The 23,028-nt window shown below is 42.1% G+C and overlaps 1 protein-coding gene across 1 annotated transcript in view; it reads right to left on the reverse strand.

The window, feature by feature from the left end:
- Positions 1-20,185, reverse strand: part of plce1 (phospholipase C, epsilon 1) — a gene marked incomplete in the record, with an annotated part of 69,674 nt that extends 49,489 nt beyond the window's left edge. Inside the window, 5 exon segments of the mRNA XM_061094397.1 lie at positions 13,065-13,274; positions 13,985-14,398; positions 15,038-15,667; positions 16,511-16,796; positions 20,069-20,185. Of these exon segments, the coding sequence (XP_060950380.1) occupies positions 13,065-13,274; positions 13,985-14,398; positions 15,038-15,616 (1,203 nt within the window).
- Between the last annotated feature and the right edge of the window lie 2,843 nt (positions 20,186-23,028).

Here is a 23,028-nt window from a genome sequence, read left to right on the forward strand (position 1 = left end):
GAAAAAGATGAGGAGAACACGGAGAAGGAAAGAAAGAAAAACGAGAATTACAGGAACGGACAAAATAATCTAATGTAGAGTAAACAGAGAGTACAAAGGACAATAAGGAATAACAATATTAAGTATTATTAATATCATTGTTAGAAAAATACCCTTATTATGGTCTATAGGAAAATAACCAAATTAGATTTCCTTTTTGTTATTGCTACATAAGAGTTATCTTGCACATTTTTCTATGATTCATTTTCTCAAAATGATTTTTCTCTCTCTAGGCAGCTCACACACATACACACACTGCAGCTCAAACACACACACACACACACACACACAATGTTTAAAAGTGTGGTTAAACGTCACAGTTAATGCAGACACAGGTTCACTGCATGTGAAGGTGGAGACAAACAGACGGAGAAATATCTGCTCATAGTTCATGAGTCATTGCCTCAGGGATGTGACGCTTAGTTTTATTATGTTGATATAATTATACAAACACGGGTGGATGATTAAAAATTACCATTAGCTAATTGTTAAGGGTGCATTCGAGGAACTCAATCTGAAATTGTCAGAGCATCATTTGAGTTGTCATGCAGAGATTCACACTTGTAGCTTCAGATCACTGACAGAGTGCCACAAAGTAAAAGTATAAAATAGCACATGAGAAAATAAAGCAACGTTAATTCTGTTATAATTGGTTATTTTTTTCTTCTTCAAAATAACAAAAAGAACTGATTAGATGTATAGGATCAAAAATAAGTGTCGTAACGGTAACAATCCCTCATTGCAATCATCAATAATAATGAGACAACATAATTTGCTACATAGTTTGCATGGGAAAAGTCCAAAATAGAGAATTCTATGTTCTGAGTCCTAAGGAAATGCTTAATTTGTGGTGGAAAGAAATCAGTTAAGGTTCGTACAGTTTGTTTGACTCCTTGTCTCCATAATCAAAGCAGTGTAAATAAGATTTAAATCAGTATAAGATACAAAAAAATTGAATCCAAGAAACAAGACTGGAGAAGTCAGAGGCAGTACAGTGGGAAAAAATTAGAGGAGTTGGAGAGAGGAAAAAGCAGCGGGGTCATGTTGAGGGCCATAACAACCTGGAACCCATTACCCAGAGCACCCAGTGGGACCCCTCCACGCCAGCCCCCCCACTTACAGTTCTCATGATGTCACAGAACAACGAGCCGCCGCCGCTCTCTGCTACATAACAGCACACAGGCCTGATCAGACAGACACAGATAAGACCGCTGAAGGATTTCCACTAATGAAAGTTGAGACAAATAAAAATCGTTTATGCATTAATCCTTTTAATACCTTATTCTGTGGCGTTAGATTCGGCAGAGCCAGCATTAACCAAAACCTTTTCTCAAAAACTCTTAAAGTTATGTTCCATTATCCCAGATTATAAATGTAAAATCGCAGTCCCTGCTGGTTTAAGGCGACAGAACAGAAACACGATAACGTCCGTTCTGGGAAATCTTGACCAAACAGACTGGAGAATCTAAAACTCCAGGTCATCAAAGCCGCAACACACAATGAATGAAAGAGATGCTGGAAGCAGAAAGTTCAGCAGGAACCTGATAGTAAAACAGTTTTTACTTACTGGAGCACAGAAAAAGACGAATACATGGAGGAAAATGGAAGAAAAGCCACCAAGTGCTAATCCCTCTCAGTCTGTGTGCACACTTACAGGAGTGAGAGAGGACGCTGGAGCGAGAGAGAGCAGAGAGAGAGAGAGAGAGAGAGAGAGAGAGAGAGAGAGAGAGAGAGAGAGAGAGAGAGAGAGAGAGAGAGAGAGAGCGAGAAAGAGAGAGAGAGAGAGAGAGAGAGAGAGAGAGAGAGAGAGAGAGAGAGAGAGAGAGAGAGAGAGAGAGAGAGAGAGAGAGAGAGAGAGAGAGAGGGAGAGAGAGAGGGAGAGGGAGGAAGAATGGGAGTGGGAGACAGATCTCTACATCAGTTAAGCCAGTGAAAAAGGGGAGAAAGAGAGAAATAAAGATGGGCGGGAGAGATACAGAAGTGAGAGAGACGAGAGGTAGAGGGGAGACGGAGGGAACCCCCATATTAGGTTATGAGGCAACGGCTCTGCCACAACCCCGGCAACAGGAGAGAGGAGATTTTATCAGAGCGCTCACTCTAAACACACAGAGACGAGACGAGACACTGGAAGACGAGGTTTCAATCGATCCTCCTCTGGGAGCCGGTCCTCTGTGTGAACAGCGTCTGAGAAAACTCAAATAACCTCTCAGTGTTTTGATTCAGAAGAATTACACAGAACCTGGTAATCGACTATTGAAGCCTGAACAACATGTCGTCTAAACATAGACAATCAACCGGGGGGAACTTTCCCGGCTCAACATATCCCGTGTTTCACTGAGCTTCAGTGACAAACTGTTTTTGAAAGAGTCGATGGCGGGAAAAAAGCGAAGCGAACATTTCAGGAGAATTTATTTTTTCTATCCAAGTGCTCAAACAAACAGCTAACACATGTTGAAAAAAAGGTGTTTTTCTACATTTTAAATTTTAAATTTTAACCATACTTACCAGAAACTTGAACACAACACAAAAAAAATATTTATTTATTGCTCCATGTCCTATCCACTAACATGGAGGAGGCAGGGTTCATGGCTTGCACTGCATCGAGACACTTTTACTTTTGCTGAGCTGTCATGTCGTCCGTCTTTATACACAAAGAAATAACTTTAGAGCTTCCATGGGTGATGTCAGAAAACGTTTCCATCTTGTGAAATTGTGCAGAAGCAACAATAAGTATTTTAAGAAAACTATGTCAATAGAAGAGTAAAATATGTAAACCAAGAATAAATAACACATATATACATATCTCCAAACAGCCAAAAGCTATTTCCTGTATGTCCTATTCAACTGTGATTTGTCTTCTGAAGTTAGCAAGATGCATGTGAGCTGATGCGTTTTGTCATTTGTCGACATAAACTGAACCAAGTTTTTCCCAACCAGAGTTCTCCTGATTTCAAATTATAAAAAATAAACCAAATTTTTAAAAAGATATCACATCTCATCACGTATCCATGCGGAAAAACAACCTCTGAAATCTGATGGAGATGAAAGATGAAAACACCGGAAAATGAGCGAGAAAGTGAACCTTCGGATGTAATTGTTTTCTCTATTTATTCATTATATGTTTAATGTTTTAAACGGTCGAGAGGTTGTCCTGAAAAAACGACAAACAATTAAATCATAGCAGCAAATGTGTTGTAAATAGTCTGTTAAGTGTTTTTGTGACATTTTTATTTTCCGATATTGCTTCCACCTCCATAAAAAACTAAAATATGGCGACTGAAGTCAAACGAGAACCTGCGTGATGTCCGACTGAGCTTTAATCACCTGTGAGGCGTCATAATAAAGAAACAATATCCAGGTTCCAGCTGGTTTCCATAGGGACAGGTCACCATTAAACCAACCGACTGAGATACGACCACTTCCTCCTCAGTTCACTTGATGCCAACAGCTCTCTGCAGTATTAATATTATTATTATACGTATCAGCTTTGTTGACACGTGAGACACTGTCCACCGGAGACAGAGTCAGAACGACAGCGAAGTATGAAACATAAACAGAAGCATTCTTTGATGATAGTGACACGGGTCAGATTCAGAGGGAAACACAGGCGAGCGGTTCATCTGACAAACATGATCACCAGTGTTTATCAAGTGTCTTCTTTAATAAAACATTTCACTTTCTAAAACCACAACCTTTATCTTTTTATATTTTATAGCACACAGTGACCTTTATGTTTATGTTGAGGTGTTGAAGCTGAAATTGTAGTTTACAAACAGCTGTTAAAAAACCTAATTTGTATTTATAGAATTATTAAAAGTATTAAGATCTATAATAACCATCCTTCAGTTTCAATCTACTGTACCTTGTTTTTCCAGACTCATGAGGTCACTGTGACCCTCGACCTTTGACCAATGATATCGAATTCGTTCCTCTTTGGGTCAAAAGTTGAAGAAATTCTCTAACAGCAGATTGAGATATTATGTTTAAGACGCGTAAAATGTGTTTTGAGAAGCTACTGCGACCTTGACCAACCCCAATCTAACCAGTTCATCTGTGAGGGAAAAATAAATTCACTTAAGGTATTCCTCAGATGTTGCATTCACAAGACATAGTGACCTTTGACCTTTGGCCATCAAATTCTAAATCAGAACCAATTCTAAACCATTGGTCTGAATGAACAATTGCGCAAATTGAAAAGAACTCCCTGTTCCCTGAGGCTCCAGCCGCCGTGATCCTTGATAACCAAAGTTTGATCTGTTCATCCTCAGCTGAACATTTCCAGCATATTTGAAGAAATGTGAAGTGTTCTTTGGATATCATCTTCAAAACAATGGGACGGAAGAACGGATAAATAATGAAAAACATTAGTAAATCTTCCTCCAAACCGAAGACTGAGCGAGGTTGTTACTCTTCTCTCACACCTAAGTGAAAACATAATGTCCCATTGAATCTGCTTAATCAAGTGGAAAAATTAATTTGGTTCAAGCCCAGTTGACATCAAAGTGGTTTTTCCAGAACAAAGCAGCCGGCCCTCTTTGCATTTCTTTGCCGGACACTCGGCTGAAGAGGCTGCAGCTTCCCGAGCCGGTAATCACGGCTCAGATTCATGTATTTATTCTACATTTACTGCACTAACTGAACACAGGCACTGAATGAATGTGAGTGAAGACAGTGAAACAGTGTGATGTGACCGTGCACACTTTCAGCCACTGAGATTAAACACAACATCTTTATCTCTACACATCACAGAGGATTTATTACTAACTAGAACTACAGCACAATATTTACAAGATTCCTTTTTTCAACAGCAAAGGCCCTCTTCATTTTCAAAAAGTATGCTGCCCCCTGGTGGATATGCATATTGGAATAATAATATTAATAATAATAATAACTTTATTTGTATCTAAACAAGGTTACAAAGTGCTTCAGAAGATCCATGGCAAAAAATGAATGACCTCAAATAAAAAGGATTTAATTCAGTAAAATGTTAAGCACCAAATCCAAACATAATAAGGTTAATGCCAAAAAATATTACGCAATCTCATCTTTTGTCATATGCAGTACAAGATAATCTTTTGTCCAGTAGGTGGCACCAAAGGCCGACTTTTCATGTGTCACTTCTCTCACCGACTCAGATCATAAACTATCAACCTAATTATCCTGGTGTCTAATAAATGTTTCATATCAAACCATGAGTCATATCTACAAAGTCGCTGTTATCTGCTCTGAAGAAATTGGACCTTTGCCCTCTGATGCTGCTCCATCATTAACAACTGTTTCTGTATAACGGGCTCCAGGGTTTATTTTGGTCTAAATCCCTCTGGTTGAGTCAAAGCATTATAGGAAGGGGGGGTGACGCTGCTATTTTTACATCAATTGTGTTAAATCTTTGAGAACAACAACAATTGCAGCGACCCACAACTCTCACTCTCGCTTAATCCCTGTTTTGTTTGTCGTTTTTTTTGTGTGGGTGTGTTGGTCAATTTCCATACAAATCAGACCAAACCAGATGGTGTTTATTGGAGTTGTTGTCGTCAATGCCGTAATGTGACTGCATCAGTGGAAGAAAACAGTTTGACACATGACGCAGCGATGTGGTCCCACTGTCACGTGAGGGTGATGAAACAGGGCGAGGGCCAAAGAACAACAAGAGTTTTTTGGGGCTAGTCACTGTGACAGGAAATTCTAGTTTACGTTTCTCCAACTGTACGTGGGCCTCAACGGATAATAACACATATAATGACTTTCCAACGGCGTCGTCCAAAACAACAAGGCCCCTATAGGCTGTGTAATATCAGAAGTTTGTGTTTATCTGTGCTGAATTCGCCTCAGGGGTCAATAATCTCCCACTGTTTGTTTGTGGACCAGGTCCCTGACCCCCAGCTTGACCACCTCGGAGCTGGACCTCTGGACCCGGGTCGCTCTCCCAGCTTCTGGAGCCGTTTCCCACAATGTCACCGGGACGCGAGAGGCCTGCAGCAGAAAACACACTCACATGCAGTTTTCACACCGTTCTGCAAAACCCACAAAAGCAAACGGACGGAATCTGCCCGGACAAAAGCGAGAGCGGCGGCCACGTGTGCTTGTGTGCGGCCGCTTCGACTGAACCTCTATAAAAACCAACAGATTCCTGTTTGAAGGAGCCGAGAGGTCACGCTATGGAGATGCTGTCGTTGTGACAAACAGAACTCCTTACAGAGGCACGCCAGATATTTACTGTCCTACCCTGTTATTCTGTGTAAGCACACTGACTAACACACACACACACACACACACACACACACACACACACACACACACACACACACACACACACACACACACACACACACACACACACACACACACACACACACACACACACACACACACACACACACACACACACACACACACACACACACACACACACTCTAATCTCTGCCTAAGCCCCAACACCCAGCTGAGTAAGAAAGTGGCCTGTTAGGCACATTCCTTTATAGTCGCACAACACACAGCGAGAGAACATAAGAGTAATAGACACGAGGTCAAATTGGTGTGACATACATGTAGAGTAAGCACGTGTGTGTGTGTGTGTGTGTGTGTGTGTGTGTGTGTGTGTGTGTGTGTGCGTGAACTGAAACTGCTAATTTTGGTTCCTTCAGTGAAAACACCATTTCTTTTATACTTTGATATTACAGTTTATCTTTTATTTTACAGGCTGAATGAATGAACCGATTCCAAGTTCCTCCTCGGTCATAAAAGCTGGGAGAGATCTGAGGGATGAGATGGGAGATTTGATTTGAGATTTATTAGATTCAGGTGTTTGACCGACGTGGAACAAATCCCAGATGGAAGCGGTTTAACTCGACAGAAACTTTATAAACCTGCGGCCCACGTGACAACCACAGACTGGAGGATCATTGTAACCACCACTTCCTTCTACTGGTGCACTGTGTTGCTTTTAATGAGTCAATTTCCCAACCGTGGAACGTGTCAGTCACAAATATGTTCGACACGATCGGCGTGTTGTCGATGCTGAGTCAGCGACTAAACCAACAAACCTCGAGCTCAAAGTGAGACGTGAACTTCTCTCTGTGGCACATTCTGGATGCGTTTTAAATTAGGTTGACTGATTTATAATTGGGATGGTTTTTAATTATGACATTATTATGATGTTTTTGTTCGTTTGCACGCCTTAATGAGGACACACACAAAGAAACAACAGCAGGGGAATGTTCCATCTCAAAGAGTTGTTGCACCATTTTGCAAGTTTTTGTTTGCCAATCGATGTGCAGCCGCCTGTGAGGTACGTTCCCTGCCGTATTCAAATAGCAGCGCACACAATGGATTTTATAGTTCCCCGACAAAAGGGACAGCTGCTGCTTGGCACGGCAAAGGCACAGACTGTAACATAAAGTATTAAATACATATTCAAACCCATGTCATCTACCTCGAGAGGTTTCTTCAGCTGCCATGGCTCCAACGCTTGTGTATCACGTTGTTGATGCTTAAATAAAAGCTTTAGCTGTGTGGTGTGCGGGTTGAACGCAGCCCAGGTTTCCTGCAGTCGACTGACAGGCCACAGAGTTGCTCCAACCCCAGTTCACCTTGTAGAAATGTGCATTCAGCTCTCGGCAAGTTGTCACAGCCTACACCTGGCTGCATCAGGAGCTACTCGTTGTTTACCTCTGTCTTCCCATCTGTTTTTTCCTCAGTGCATTCAAACTGAAACCCAGCAAGCGGCTGACAACAAGACGTTCAGTCAAACATTGGCACCTCCAGCCACAGGCCTGCGATTGTAATTCCATGCAAACAGTGCGTTTCTTATGCCCATGTAGTTCCGTCTGAAGGCTCCTAACAAACCATCCACTCTATTTGCCGGAGCAATCAACTAGAAAGAATCAATTCCACCTCGGCTCATGACAACGTCTGGCAGGGGAACGGATGACACCACCACAGGATATTTGCCGGACCTTCTATTTTAAAAGCTTCCACTGAAAACAAATGTAATTGGTACCAAAGACGTGAATGTGTTTGCTATAGTTATTACCTCAGCTGGGAAATAACCGGTCTTTGAGATTTTTACAGGGACGGATATTTAACTGACAAAGAGTTAGAGGGAAGGTAACATTCAACAGAGCAAAGAAGATTGAGTTTAACAAGTTAACAGGCTGCAACAATCTATATTAAAATCTTCTTGCTTTGGAAAATTAATATTTGCCGACCTGATTAAACCGAAAGCGAGACGTTATCACTGTAATATAACCCTGAAAGTCAATAAAATGTGATACAGGAAATAGTCAGTTCATTAAAATGAATCATCAAAGACTCCGGAGAATTAAAGCAAATTTGTACATGGACACAAAGATTGGGATATTAACCCATGAAGACAATAATCTGAATAAGACACGTTAACAGCTTTTTCTAAAGGTCATATTCGGAAAATAAGCTATAATCAAATTAAGACAGTTGGAGTTTCTCAACCTTGTGTAGACATGACGGTCTTAATCGCATTATAACGTCCTATAGGAGTTGTAAACATCATAATCTGAGTGATCTCTCATTCAGACTAAAATCAATAGTCAGATTATTGATGTCCATGTAAACGCAGTCACTGGTTTAACTTTTATAATAAATAGAAGTATTCTCTATCGGTACACATGTGGACGTTATTATCATGGACACTAAAGAAACCATAGAGGACACTGAATAAGAAAAAGAAGTGCGTGTGTACGTGTGTGTGTGTGTGTGTGTGTGTGTGTGTGTGTGTGTGTGTGTGTGTGTGTGTGTGTGTGTGTTTGTCTGTAAGAGCCAAAGAGTCAGTCTCTTGTGACTCTGTGACAGGGACTGATAGCGTCTCTCCTAATCCACCCAGGCAGGAAATGATGTACTCGGTCAGGACTTTTGTTTTTGTGAAGCAAACCGATCACAAAACAAAGCAAGAGCCACACGATAATTCAGAGTCGTGATAGGATGACATCCAGTGGAGCGGATAGACACAAATTTCATATATATATTTATATCATATATAACAACTCATCTGAAAGTCCTATATCAACAACATGGAAATATAGTGATAATTAAAATCACAAAACCTTGAAACTGTAAGTTGGAAAATTAACTTTAGTTTAATTAATGACGTTCTCATTCCGTCATTTCTTTACAAACTTTCCCATTTTTTTTTCCCAATTCCCCAGCTCAGTTATTCCTGGAGTTTTTAAGTCAGAAAGAGACGGGAAAAAGCAGGGAGCATCCCCCAGAGAGAAGAATGTCTTCATGTCCCCAAAGACTCATATCTGTCAGACAGGAGGACGATATGTTTACATCCTCCTCTCAGCCCCACACCCACCAAACCACAAACTGCCTGTGCAAACGTATTGAAACGTGCACGTACACGCCTCTGTATGCCTGTGTGTGTGCGTGTTTGTGTGTGTGTGTGTGTGTGCGTATGGTCACTTACCACTTAGCCAGACACCACTCTGAGTTAAATGAAAGGCCTCAGCAGGGCTCTAATTAGAAGACTCAACAAAGGCAAGTAATAAAATGCTTCTGTTACAGAGTTTTTTGGATTCCAGTGCACCATGTGTGTGTGTGTGTGTGTGTGTGTGTGTGTGTGTGTGTGTGTGTGTGTGTGTGTGTGTGTGTGTGTGTGTGTGTGTGTGTGTGTGTGTGTGTGTGTGTGTGTGTGTGTGTGTGTGCATGAGTGTGTGCGTGTGTGTGTGCGTGTGTGTGTGTGTGTGTGTGTGTGTGTGTGTGTGTGTGTGTGTGTGTGTGTGAGTTTTTGTGTGTGGGTGTGTGTTTCATGGTTAAACCTGCTCAAAGTTATGAAACACTTCCCTCATCTTCCTCTGTGGTGCATTGATCAATGCAAAGATTGGATTTAACAGATTTATTTTGCATTTGAACAGATACACCCGGATCAGGATGTGTGTGACTTGAGCTGTGGTCGGACATGGACTCTGAAAAATGTGGGTCCAGACATTTCCTTTCACATAACAGGAACGCAGCAGGAGATTTTCCAGCACAGGCGATTCATATCAACAATTGCTCTTTAATATCCTCGTCTTCATCAGCATCTCTTATGCATCTTGAGATATAATCTTCCAGTTTTCTGCTGAATTCTCACATGGGCTCATTCGGACATTTTACAGACATTTTACCGGGGGACTGGCAGAACAGGTTCCAGAAACATGTCACGAGCAACTGACTCGATCATCTGCGTTCTTTATTCAGAGACAAGGAGTCAAACTTATCTCCAGATGAAGCACAGATGAGGTTTCCTCTGGATAACTAGAAAACTCTTGTGAGAGACTGCATCACTCCATCGTGTTGGTGAACATTATTTCATGGCTCTGGTCTAAATCTTCCTTTGCGTTTCTTCTCTCTATCCTCTCTGAATAGTCGATGCCTGACCCCCCCACACTCCCCCGTACCCCATCATCTCACTTTACTCCCGTGGTAGATTTTCTTCTTTTTCCACAGTTAAATCTCATTTCCTCCCTCGCTCTCTCTCTCTCTCCCTCCCTCTGCCACTGTTGCCCTGCTCCGGTCCCTCCTTCATATGATCCTGTGTTCTTTGGCTCGCTTCATTAGCTGAAGCAATAAACACGCATGGGCCACGGGATACCTCCAGAAAACTCCTCCACGCCATTACTGCAGACTCAGGTTCACAGACTGCATACAGGAGGCCTCTGTGTACCATAAGGTATTATCGTGTGTGTGTGCATTCCTCCATGTAAGCATGTGTGTGTTTGTGTGTGTGCACCCACTTAGGCCATTAAGAACGACCATCTCACAATATATATAAAGAAGAACTAATTCAAACACACAAGCAAGTACAAAATAACTGTTTGCATGTTTACATCTATAAATATGTACTTTTTTCTGGTTTGACTCAGATATTCCATTGTTGTGTTGTCATTATGTACCTGCTGTATATAATCGTACAAAACGTTTAAAAATCGAAGCTTTCACTTTTCGATACCCAAATCTTCAGATATGAAAATGTGCATAAAGTTGAGTCCAGATATTTTCTTGAGTTTCAGATATGAAGAAAGCCACAGAGGACAGTCCAGGTCTGACAAGTCCGCTAAATGAATATTTCCAGAACATTTAGACAAGAGGTGGCACCTAGGGAGAGCATCTAGGAGATTTGTATTCTTTCAATTTCATTTGCTGGCAGGAGGAGAAGTTCAGAAAAAATTGCCATAGCAGCTGACTCTGACATTGTAACATGCAACCCCTCCGGAACATGTCAGGAGAATGTCTGGACTTCAGTGCATGTCTCAGAGCAGCTTAGGTGACTGCTTGTCTGTGACTTCACGACTCCCAGTTGTTTCTAACCTGACGTGTTCCCTTTTATTCCCACAGTGTTTTTTATATGATGACAACTTGACAATTTGACGTTTTTACGGCCACTCGTGTGTTTTCAGAGCTTCTTCACTGACCCGTCACAGCAGCAGCTCAGATGCTGTTTTGACAAGAGAAGTGCTGGCAGCTCCCCCGTTTTCAATAGGCTCATTATTGAAGCAGCTCCGCCTGGACTAAACTCAGCCCGTATATTCTACGACCACAAAGGACTCATAAAAACATTTTGGACGAAGTCAGAAACCACAGGGCCGCATGCACACGAGCACCAATATGTGTGTTTGTATTGTGTGAGAGTACAAGCCCCCCTCCCCTCTACATATATATATTTATGAGAAACCTTAGACAGTACTTGGCTCTTTCGGGGCTCCCATGAAAAAACACACAAATACATATCCATGCATATCATGGACACACAACTGTGCAGATGTTGGAAAACTGTCATAAAATGTAATGCATGAAATTAATGCACCCTTCCTCTTTTAATACTAGTGGGGACCTGACTGGAAATAAAAGCACAAAAGTACTTCTGAGATGTGATTTTGGCGAAATTACTTCTTTTAAAAGCAAATAAACTCTCTTTTGCTTGGAAACGGGATAATAACACAGCGAAGTACTCGATCTCTCTCTCTCTCTCTCTCTCTCTGTCTCTTTTCATCCATCCTTTGCGTCTCTCTAACTCGCTCACTCAATCGCTCTCTCTCTCCCTCCAATTTCCATGGCTATAACTTTAATACAGATGCCAACTCTGCTTAGACCATTTTCAAATGTGCGCAGGCAACACCACACACACACAGACACACACACACAGGCACGCACGCACGCACACACACACACACTCTCACACACACACACACACACACACACACACAGAAGGCTCAGTCATGCAGTCTGTCAGTAATAAGGAGAGCAGAACCAACAGAGAATAAATCATTTTTCCGCAGCAGGGGCCTAACCTGAACAAAAGAGCCTGTGTGTATGCGCTCTGGGACATGTGTGTGTGTCTGTGTATGTGTGTCTGTGTGTGTCTGTGTGTGTGTGTGTGTGCGCTTTGGTCTATTAACATATTCCTTGGACAAATTATTTGTCTGTCATGCATAACAGGCATTACATTCTAATGCAAAGAGGGGAGCAACATCCAAGAACCATTTTTCTCTGCTGAACGGAGAATCAGTCAAGTCATAAAATACTCCTGCTTCCAATAAGTATTACTTTCTGTTGCGGCAGCGAGGGTTTAAAAAGAGAAACCACATGTAACCCCCTCTGCGTTATCATGTGTTAAGATTTCAGAAGCACTTTAAGAACGAGCGCATTATAGCTGGAGGCAAAATGTAAGTGATGTGAGGCCATGAATGCCCAGACGGCTACATATTTCTTAAATTCAGCTGTGATAATTCTTGGCTTGGGATGATTATGGAAAACAGGCTGGATGAAAACTTCGCCTCACTTGAAGTCTTTTTGAGATGCACCAGGACAGTTCTCCCTCAGCAGGAGTGTGAGAACTGAAGCCTGAGTGTGAAAGATAAACCCTCCAAGACCTGAGACCTGAGAACGTCACTGCTTTTCAATCCTGATTTTACATTTTCCCCAAATCTCTACAGCACATCTGAGCTCTTGAATTCAAATTCATGCTGTTCGCGATTGAAATCTTTTGTCTTGTGTATTCCTTCTCTTACCTGCTGTCGTTTGACCCGGACCAAGCGCAGCACGTCCCTGCAGATTCGGAGTTCCTCTCCCACTCCACGCGTAAGGATCTGCCAAATCTCCTTCTTGCTGGGTCGACACATCCTGCGGTGAACGAGCAGCTCCCACAACTCCTCGGAGATGTGTCCTGACGGCAGCGTCCTGACAATCGCTCTGGTTCCAGTACACACCGACTTGGTCATCTTATGGAGAGAAGGGGAAGAATTTCAGCATTTTTCATTGTTTTGAAGCATGGAGACGACTATCAAGAAAACTAGAATGGCCTCAAGTAGAGTTATAACTACTGATTTATTTTATTTATTCATTTATTTATTTATTTTTATTTTTTATTTTTTTCTTTCTTTAATTTAATTTTCCTCTTTCTTTCTTTTCTCTGCTTTGTCTTGCAGCAGTAATGTATGCAATTGTATTGTATTGTATTTTAATCATCTAATATCCCTATATACATATATATATATATATTCTATGTACTTCTGCTGCATGGGGTAGGCTGGCAGGGGGTGGGTTGGTAGTATTGTGGGTAGGGGCATATCCATCAGATTTGTGTTTATGATTGTATAATTGTATTGACTACCCAAAGAAAACCAATAAAAAGTGTTAAACATAAGTAGAGTTATAACTCCGCTAAGGCTCAATAGTCCCCTTCAATTCAATCAAGCTGCACTAAATTGCACACATACATAGATATTGTGTATTTTTTAATAAAGATACTTGAATTATTCCCTGGGAAATGTTACAATATTCAAGAAATCGAATGTCCGAAACCTAAGCAAAATACAATAAGATTTCCCTTGGCCCATTACCCATCCTTTCACCAAGTTTCAAGAAAATTGGTCCTTGGTCAAGATTAAGATCAAGATTAAGATCGAGATCAATTATTAGACCTAGTTACCTTCTGGTTATTCTTGAAGAACCGCCTCACCAGGACGGTGGAACGCTCTTTACGGTTCCTCACAAAGTCTGTGTTCTCTAAGGAGGCCTCTCCGTCCTCCTCCTCGCTGCTGCTTCCCACGCTGCAGTTCCTCGTCCCTCCTGCGGGCGGCCTCTCCACGTGCCCCACCGTGGCCGTCATGGCTTCCAGAGACGCCCGTCGCCGGAACATCTTCTCCAGGGAGCACTTGTTGACCCTGGGCCTCCGGTTGAGCCGCTCCAAACTTGAGTAGCCATCTTTGAGATGGTGCCGGCGGATGTGTCCGTTTTGCCGATGCTGGTGGTTGTGGTGGGAGAGCGGGAAGCCACAGGGGGAGGACGACAAGGAGGCTGGTTCACTGGAGGGGCTGCCCTGTGAGGAGAGGTAAGGTGATGTCTAGAAGCAGGAAACATGGCAAATTAAAAGAGTCATAGTCATCTTTCTTAACAGTTAGATTGGTTATTACTGAGATCCTGAGAGCCCAAAGCACTGCGACTTGAGAAAATACATGTAACTAGAACAAAAACAGGCAAATGGAGAAAACAAACCAAATACTCACAACATAACGAAATACTTACAACACAACAAAATACCTGTGTTGTGAGGATTTGATTGCATTTCGAGTAGTTGGTTGTTAGTAGTTGGTTGTGTTGTATTTGATTGAGTTGTGAGTATTTGGTTGTTTTGTATTTGATTGAGTTGTGAGTATTTGGTTGTTTTGTATTTGATTGAGTTGTGAGTATTTGGTTGTTTTGTATTTGATTGAGTTGTGAGTATTTGGTTGTTTTGTACGAACTTGGTTGTTTTATGTGTATTTGGTTGAGGTGTGAGTATTTGCAGTTTATTAAATATTTGCTGCTTATATATTGTTACATTGATGACAAAGTTTTTCGCCATTTGCATGTTTAGCGTCTACTTGCACGTTTTTTGTTAAATTGCAGTGAGTTGAGCTCAATTGAAGCTTTAAAACCACCAAGTATAACACAACATAGCCTCACAGCAGCTAGATGTAGAGCAGAGAACCAGGTGTATTACCTTGGAGAAAGCCAGCATAGACACAGGCAGGCTGCTGCGACGGATGTGTCTCTGGTTGGGTCTGGAGGGCCTGCAGCTGAGATGAGGACTGTGAGCCGGGCTGGAGTTGGGGCTCGGAGTGGATCTGGAGCTGCTGGCGTGAAGGTTCGACACAGAGCAGGAACAGCGAGTGCTGCCAGTTCTGTTTCCACCTGCATCCACACATTTCCCCGGAGCGTCCAGCTGACACGGAGACCCCTCCAAACTGTTCCCAGGAATCGAAGTAGCTGGGTTAGTCATTCTTTTAATTCTCCTGCCAGCGTTCAGCTTTGGACAAAGTTTCTCTTCGGCGCTCAAGAGTTTTGAGTTGTAATCCAAACACTGGTATTCCTCGTCCAAGATCGCTCCTTTCCCAGTGTCACAGGACAGCTTACTGTTGATGGGGATGGAAGGGCTGCTCCTCTGTTTTGACTGAAGCAATTGGTCACAGTAACGTCGTACTTCCTGGCTGTCGTTGGCGTCTCTGCTGGTTCTGGTCCCGGTGGACGGAGGAGTCAGCACGACAGCTCCCACCTGTGTCGGATTCTCTTCAGTGGCCATCGTGTCTCTGGAATCTCCCTTGTTTTGTTTCGTCCCTTGTTGTTTCTGCAGCTATACAAAAAAAAATGGCGAGTACAGTTAAGAGGAGAAATCAAAGCTAACAGCATTTAGAAAAACATTCTGATTTCACTTAGGCTGCAGGCATCGCTCTTTAAGTTCCTTTTACCGGAGAAGTGACTCCTTCCATCTCAATTAGTGGCTCCGTAGAGCAGCAAAGGGGAAATGAAATTTGCAGAGGAAATTAAATTTGCAGCCTTCAAAGACGATGCATGGTGTAAGGTGATAGCAGTGTCGTGTTTACCAACTCCGCTGGACCAGATGAGTGATGTCAGCTAAAATATCCGCCTTTCCCTGGAAAGAGTATCGAGCCAGGAACAGATTTCTAAAAGGACATTTCTGGGGCTGGACATTTTCCCGGGGGCTTGACTTTCACGTGTGAAGAACGCAGCTGCAGGATTGTCCGAGTCGGACGCGTTCACGACAACAGGAAAATGTCTGGAACATTCTGGCAAAGGGTCAAGTCGGGACAAGTGTTGTGTTTTTGTTTACAGCACATCATGACCTTTGTCACCCTTATGTCCAAAACCTCTCGAATCCAGGAAAATGTCCAGGACATGCAGGAAGTAGGGTATATTTATAAATCCCGGCCGTGCCTCATGCTGTCCCTTGACAATTTCGTTCGCCAAAATCTTTATTGACGTCTTCTGCATATATTCTTTTTTTTTTCTTATGATTTGTGTTAGAAATGGCAGTAAAGGAGGAGGTGATTCGGACATTTACGTTACCACATGCAGCCTCTCCGGTAAATCTCAAATTCAGCACATGTCTGAAATCAGTTTCATTTTCACAATCTAGATCAGTTTCAGTTTTCCATTACTCCATCGTGTTACTTACTGTGATGATCAGGTGAATCCACTTTGAGTCATGCTACACAACGGTGCCGCAATCCAGGGACCTCTTGAGTTACTGAGACTGCACGTCCGTACAGAGTGTGCTTTGTGTGTCCGTGATGTGGAAACAGAAGCTTGTGCAGATAGAAAACCCACGGAGGTGACCCTGGGGGACCCAGGAATTTCCTTGATAGCACGGTCACAGCCACAGCTTACGATGCAGGGCCACATGTGTGCCTGTGTGATCGGTGCTGACATGTATCTGTGGCATAGTCATCCAACCGCAGGACCTGGGAATGACACGTAGACAGAACACAGTCATTTTTTTACTCTTGACGTCTTGTTTTCCTGAGAAAAGTCCAACCACAGTTCTTAATCACGATAAAAACAAATGAACACTTTGCACTGTGCTGTCTTCTTTCATCGCATCAGCTTTCTAATCTATAACTTACTCACTAAACCAGCTCGCATTGCCTCAGCCATTGTGACCAAAACAACTGAAACAACAAAATCTGTATTTGAGGGGAGAGGGAAGGGAACTACAATTCATGTCACAGCATTTTACACCCATCACAAAAGTCAACTTCCTGGGGTAATAAGAATAAAACTATATAAAGCACATTTGTAACCATTTCCTGTGATGATGTGTATGTTGTGAAGCATGTTGCGTGGTCGGTGTGGCTGGCTACATAATAAGAGCATTCATCTTTCTGAGGAACTTCTTTGAATTTCTTCTAGAAATAATATCTTCACGGAAAACCTTTGAGGAAGGAAGGAAATAGTATGAATGAGTAATTTTAAAATACCAACATCAGCAGTGTCAAATAAAAGCTGGATCCTTTATGGAGATATCTCAGTTGTTTTCAGGATTATGAAAAACTGTGTTGGATTGACAGTCCTAGCCTGGAATTACGATCTCGTGCCATGTTTCTACTGTTTTCTATCACCAAAGGCATAAAATGTCCCGGGAATACTTAAAAAATAAATTCCAGACACTCATTAACGTGTTATCAGTGGTAAATGTGTCATGCTTTGAGTTGTGCAAGACAATGAAACATATATACAAACTTGATTAAAACATACGCATACACTTCCCTCCTCCACAAACACTCATTGACGTTATCAAGGAATTCGAGTGCAATGATCTCAAACCACTTTATTAATTTTGATATTGTCCAGGACAGAAATCCAAGGCTCTTGCTCTTTAATAAAGCACGTACTGTTTAAGAGAAGCCAGTTATGCAAACTCAGTGAAACACCAGATGGAAAAGAGCAAAAGTAATGATGCCTATGAAAATGAAGCGCCCAGTTTTCAGAAACTGGCATCCCACATACAGCTCGACAATAAATAGGAAATTATGTCTCTTATCCAAAAACAAAACAGAGTGTGCATATCACTCCGACACACTGGTAGGCAAAGACATGAGAGCAGGGCAGAGAGTAAGTTCTGCAGCCAGCGAGCATGAAATACATCCGGAACAGACCCACTCACCCACAGCATGCACGCATACTAATGGTTTGGTTCTGGTATTCTAATGGTGGCCAGTCATCAGAAAGATGTAGTGCCCAAAACCTTGACAAATTAAAATGACCACAGGCATTAATTCACTGCCAAAATACAATGTGTGTGTGTGTGTGCGTGTGCGTGTGCGTGTGCGTGTGCGTGTGCGTGTGCGTGTGCGTGTGTGTGTGTGTGCGTGCGTGCGTGCATACGTGCGTGATTTGATAGATTTGCTTTCACTCATGAGTCTTACTGTGGTATAAGTAAACTTCCCCTGACCTTGACCACTGACCCCAAATCGTCTTTTAGCCTAATTGGACAAGATGTCCCCAAATGACTTGTCTTTTTCTAAATTGATTCCCCAGATGTCGTCTGTGAGCCAGATTCTCATTAAATAAATAATTTTACATTAAAAGATAAAATTAATAATATTAATGAATAATACAGTGAAAAAAGAAAGTAGTTGAACCAACTTAAAAAGTACGAAAACACAAATTAAAATCAACAAGTTAATCCAATTGATAACTTTAATTTGAAAAAAGTTGGAAAACAAGTCTCATCAACAAAAACATCAGCTCCTGGGAGGAGCTCCACTGCTTTTTTAGAGCAAATTCCACGAGACCTTTAACCTCATGACGTGCTGAAGACGTTTTCTCACAACACTTAGGACAAAATATGGTGAGAAACACTGTCATGTTTATTTTCAATGTTTGTGGGTAAATAAATACATAAATAAACAACTCCACCAGAGCTGGGCTGATCAAATATCCAGCCCCTTTTTCAGAAGCCTGTGTTGAATCGTCTTTAGGTTTTTTTTGAGCAACCCAAGCCGAACCATTACAGGAAGAACCTCAGCTGCATGTGTCACAGTCGACTAACAGGTCCAACCACATAAATCAAATGCTGGCATGAAATATGAGCAAAACTGTTCCAGTATCTCTCACCAGCTCCTGTGTTAATGTGTGAAATTAAACTCTGATTCCTAAGGACACGGATACACAAATACCATAACATAATTATACACCAAGCTTCCTGTGAACCTGTATGAACTCGCCTATATATTCCAAGCCACCTGAAAGTACGAATCAACTTTGGTGTGTATAATTTGTTCGGGGAATACCGTGCCGTTAATCCTGGGTGTAGTTAATATGAAGGTGGGATTAACCATAGCACAGGGAAGTCATATCAACAGCTGCCACTTTTGAGCAATACGAAACAGAAGTGCAGTAAAATCAAATGTGCAGCAGACAACATCCGACTCTAAATATGTAAAGCACACGCATCAGACCATCTGTGTGTGTTTGTGTTGCTTCAGTGACCCGGACAGATAGTAGCCGTTGCACTGAGGTTGTTGTGACTTTAGGGCAGGAGGTGAAACAACACGTGTTCGGGCATGAACCTGTCCGGTCGGTGATACTGACATAATATTTGAATTGCTCGAAGTAAGACGGTGCACACTGCAACTTTAAGTCCTGAAGCCATGTGCTCATGACAGACAGCTGTGTTTGCCATCGAGCTCATTTAAAAACACTGGAATTAGCGACGGGATGGTATTTCCACACTATGGCTCCTTCAAATGCAGACGTGAGGTACGATTTGACAGCTGCTCATTTAGTGGTCGTCTTCGGGACTGAATTGAATAATCACAATTTACAGAAATAGCTCAAGAAAAAGCAATAAAAATACCACACAGCACCGTAAACTAATTAGTTATACTGAAAAAACAACCCAGCACACACACACACAAGCTGCACACTGGTCGATGTTGGTTCTTATTATCAGCTGAACTGTGACCCTGGTCAGGAAAACAAATGGCTCTTCCAAGCTAAATCTCAGCCTGGGGCCAGAAACGCAGACAGACAGACACACACACACACCCACACACACACCCACACACACAGGAAACCAGGTCACACAGAGAGACAAGTGCACTGACCAAGAAAACTCTCAATCACTTCTGCTTCACTAGTTGTATTATCGACAATATTGTTCAACATCTTCCTACCGGACGTCCTTTCCTACACGATTATAGCTCAAATATCATTTTCTGACAGTACTCACATTCAAGCTCTTCAAAATCTAGTGCTCCAGGTCATCCGAGGGATTCAGGATTCCCGCTCCCTGTCTTGTTGTCAACCGAGCGAGAGACGGAGAGTGAACGAGCTCCGTCTCTCTCTCTCTTTCTCACTCTCTCTCTCTGACATGAGGGATGAGTCAGTCTCAAAGTTCAGCAACCAATCACAATGCATTTTTTTGAAATGTGCACCCAATTAACAGGCATAGATGTTTCCCTTTGACATTCACAACACAGCAGCCCTGTCTCTGCTATGTCATCTGTTGTTTTTTAGACTGAAAAATGCTCTTTAAAAGTTTGTAAATATATATAAAACCACATCAGTTCCCCGGTAGATCATCAAAATTCACGGAAAGTTTTTACCATCCTCAGCAGGCAGGTAGAACTCGGCACAGGTAGTTTCCACTTCAGCTGTGCCTGTTCTCGCATCAGCTTTAACCCTAAGCCTAACCCCATGTAGGCAGAACTCGATATAACACCGGCCATATGATTACCTGCCCCTCAGGGTGGGCATTAAAGCATGTAAACCACACAACCGGTCACTACAGTCCTAGACACACACGTTGATGAAAGTCAAAAGAGATTATCTAAGCACAGCTAAAGAGACTGAAGTGACCTGCTGAGTGTGCAAGTCACTTTTCCCCTCAGAAGATTACTTCTAAACTGCCATGCTTTAAACAATGCACAGTATAATTTAGAGCTAAACTCTTGATCAAACTCTATAACATAAATTCTTAAAGTCCAAAGTCGGCCACTGTTTTTCACAAGTTGAGATATTCAAAATCTTTTTGAAATCATGCTTGCAAACATTTGCCCTGCTGTGTAATCTTGAATAGTTGTGAGCAACACTTGGTTTTAATGAGTCTGGATCTCGGGACTGGAACAGTTTTCCCACCCATGTCATTAATCAGTGTTTATCCAATCAACGGGGGCCTTCACCCTCACATAAAAGCCTTTTTCTAATGTTCATTTATGGGGGATTATTTCATCCAAACTCATCCAAACGATGACTCATGGTCTGGTATGGGATTGGCTCCAACTTCACAACCAGTGCACGAAGGTAAAGCTCACCAGTGAGGTGGAAAGCATGCAGAGTGGTTACAGCTAATAACCTGCCCACCTCATATACAATTACACAAATATTTTTAAAGCTTACTCTGATGCTGCACAAGCAGTGGACAGAGGAAAGAAAGCAACAGAATAAATGACACTGTATATGCACAAATATAAAATGGGGGCTGAACTGCCACTGATCCTCCCAAGCCTCCAAAACACTCCGCTAAATACTTCACACTCGGCTTCAGCGCTAGATCTTTGGCATTCCAGCGGCACAATAAGCCGACAGGGAGGGCAGGAATCCCCCTTTTTCTTTTTGTTGTGTGGGGGTCACAGAAATAAAAGGAATGCCGTGTGAGCACAAAGGAGTGATGGTCACCCAACTGCAAAGAAACAGTCACGCAGCGAAAACGCAGATTGCAGGCAAATTTTATTTTAAGTCCCAACAGCTTTGGTGATGCCAGAAAAGCGATTGTGTTGTCAACAACGCGCCAAGGACTTACAAGAAACGGCTTGAGAAACGAAACAAAATGGGTAAAATGGGAAAAAAAGAAAGCAGGAGGGAAGAATATTAGAAAACCAAGGATGTAATGGTCCACACATACTTGGTATTCTTATTAGCTTAACTAAAAACCACTGGATAAGCTTGTGGGAAAAATACTGACTTTCATATATTAACCACGGACAATATAACCTAGAGCAGAAAAATACCATTATAATACAGCCACGGTGAGCTGCCATGAAGAGAAGCAGAAATATGTCACGTGCAAACAACAATCAACAATAAATGAGAAGTTTTTTGGAAACTTATACATCATTCTTTAGTAAACATCCATACCACACAGTGCACGTTAAAGCCTTGTTAAGAGCCTTGCACACGCTCAACAGGAACGTGAACCAGATTTCATAAATGAAGGAACTGCATCAGAAATCAGAGAAGCCACCTCTGAGATCCAGAAAGTGAGAATCATGCACAGGGGGATGTCAGAGAAGAAAAGACGCATCATATGACAGACTTCCTCAAACGGGTGGCAGCTGAAGAGACTCAAATATATTCACACGCACAGCGAAGACCTCTCCCATTGTGTGACGGAGCAATATCCATTTTTAATTATTATCAATCAAGAACCATCAAGCATCAACAGCAAATATTAGAAAATCAAATTCAGTAAATTCAATGACAGATTCAAAGAGTTTAAATTGTGAAGCCCAAGCAGCCCCAGAGAATCACAGCTCAAGTGTTAAATAACTGAGAGAACTGCTTTCCATCTGCTGACCTTTACATTTCAATAAAGAAAACTTCACTAAATGGAATCTACGCTCTATCCATCCCAACACAATGGCACCCCTCTTTCTGTGGAGGGTTTACGAGATGCATTACCAATAATTTGAAGGCTATATTATCATTATTATTATTCGTATTATTCTGGGATGGACCCAAAATGAGTCTCTTGCCAGTTTCTGGTGGGTCCCCACACAACGAGTGCTTGTTATGTTTCTATTAGTCATGGGCGCCGAATGGGGCCAAACTGGCAACGTCTCTGAGATTAAAACATCGGAGCGGCCTCATTTTGTCCTCCTGGGCCACAGGTTCTCCTAGAGAGTTGTATCTGAGTCATGTGAGGAGCTTAGATCCCATGGAAATCTCTCACACTTTGATGTGTCAGGACTGATCCGAGCCTGTGGACTGAAACCTCTTTGATTCATGAAGTTTTAAGTAGGGAGGAAAACTATCTACCTTTCCATACCCAGCTTTCATCACCACGGAGATGATACTGACAGCAGCAGCATCGACGGGAGGTTTACAGACGCAGAATGAAGAGGGAAATGAAAATAGAAACATCAACCTGGAGTCGTCTGCAGGTTTACGTTTCATTCCAAACACTGAGTC

The sequence above is a fragment of the Limanda limanda genome, chromosome 21 (assembly GCF_963576545.1).
Source record: "Limanda limanda chromosome 21, fLimLim1.1, whole genome shotgun sequence".
Classification (NCBI taxonomy): domain Eukaryota; kingdom Metazoa; phylum Chordata; class Actinopteri; order Pleuronectiformes; family Pleuronectidae; genus Limanda; species Limanda limanda.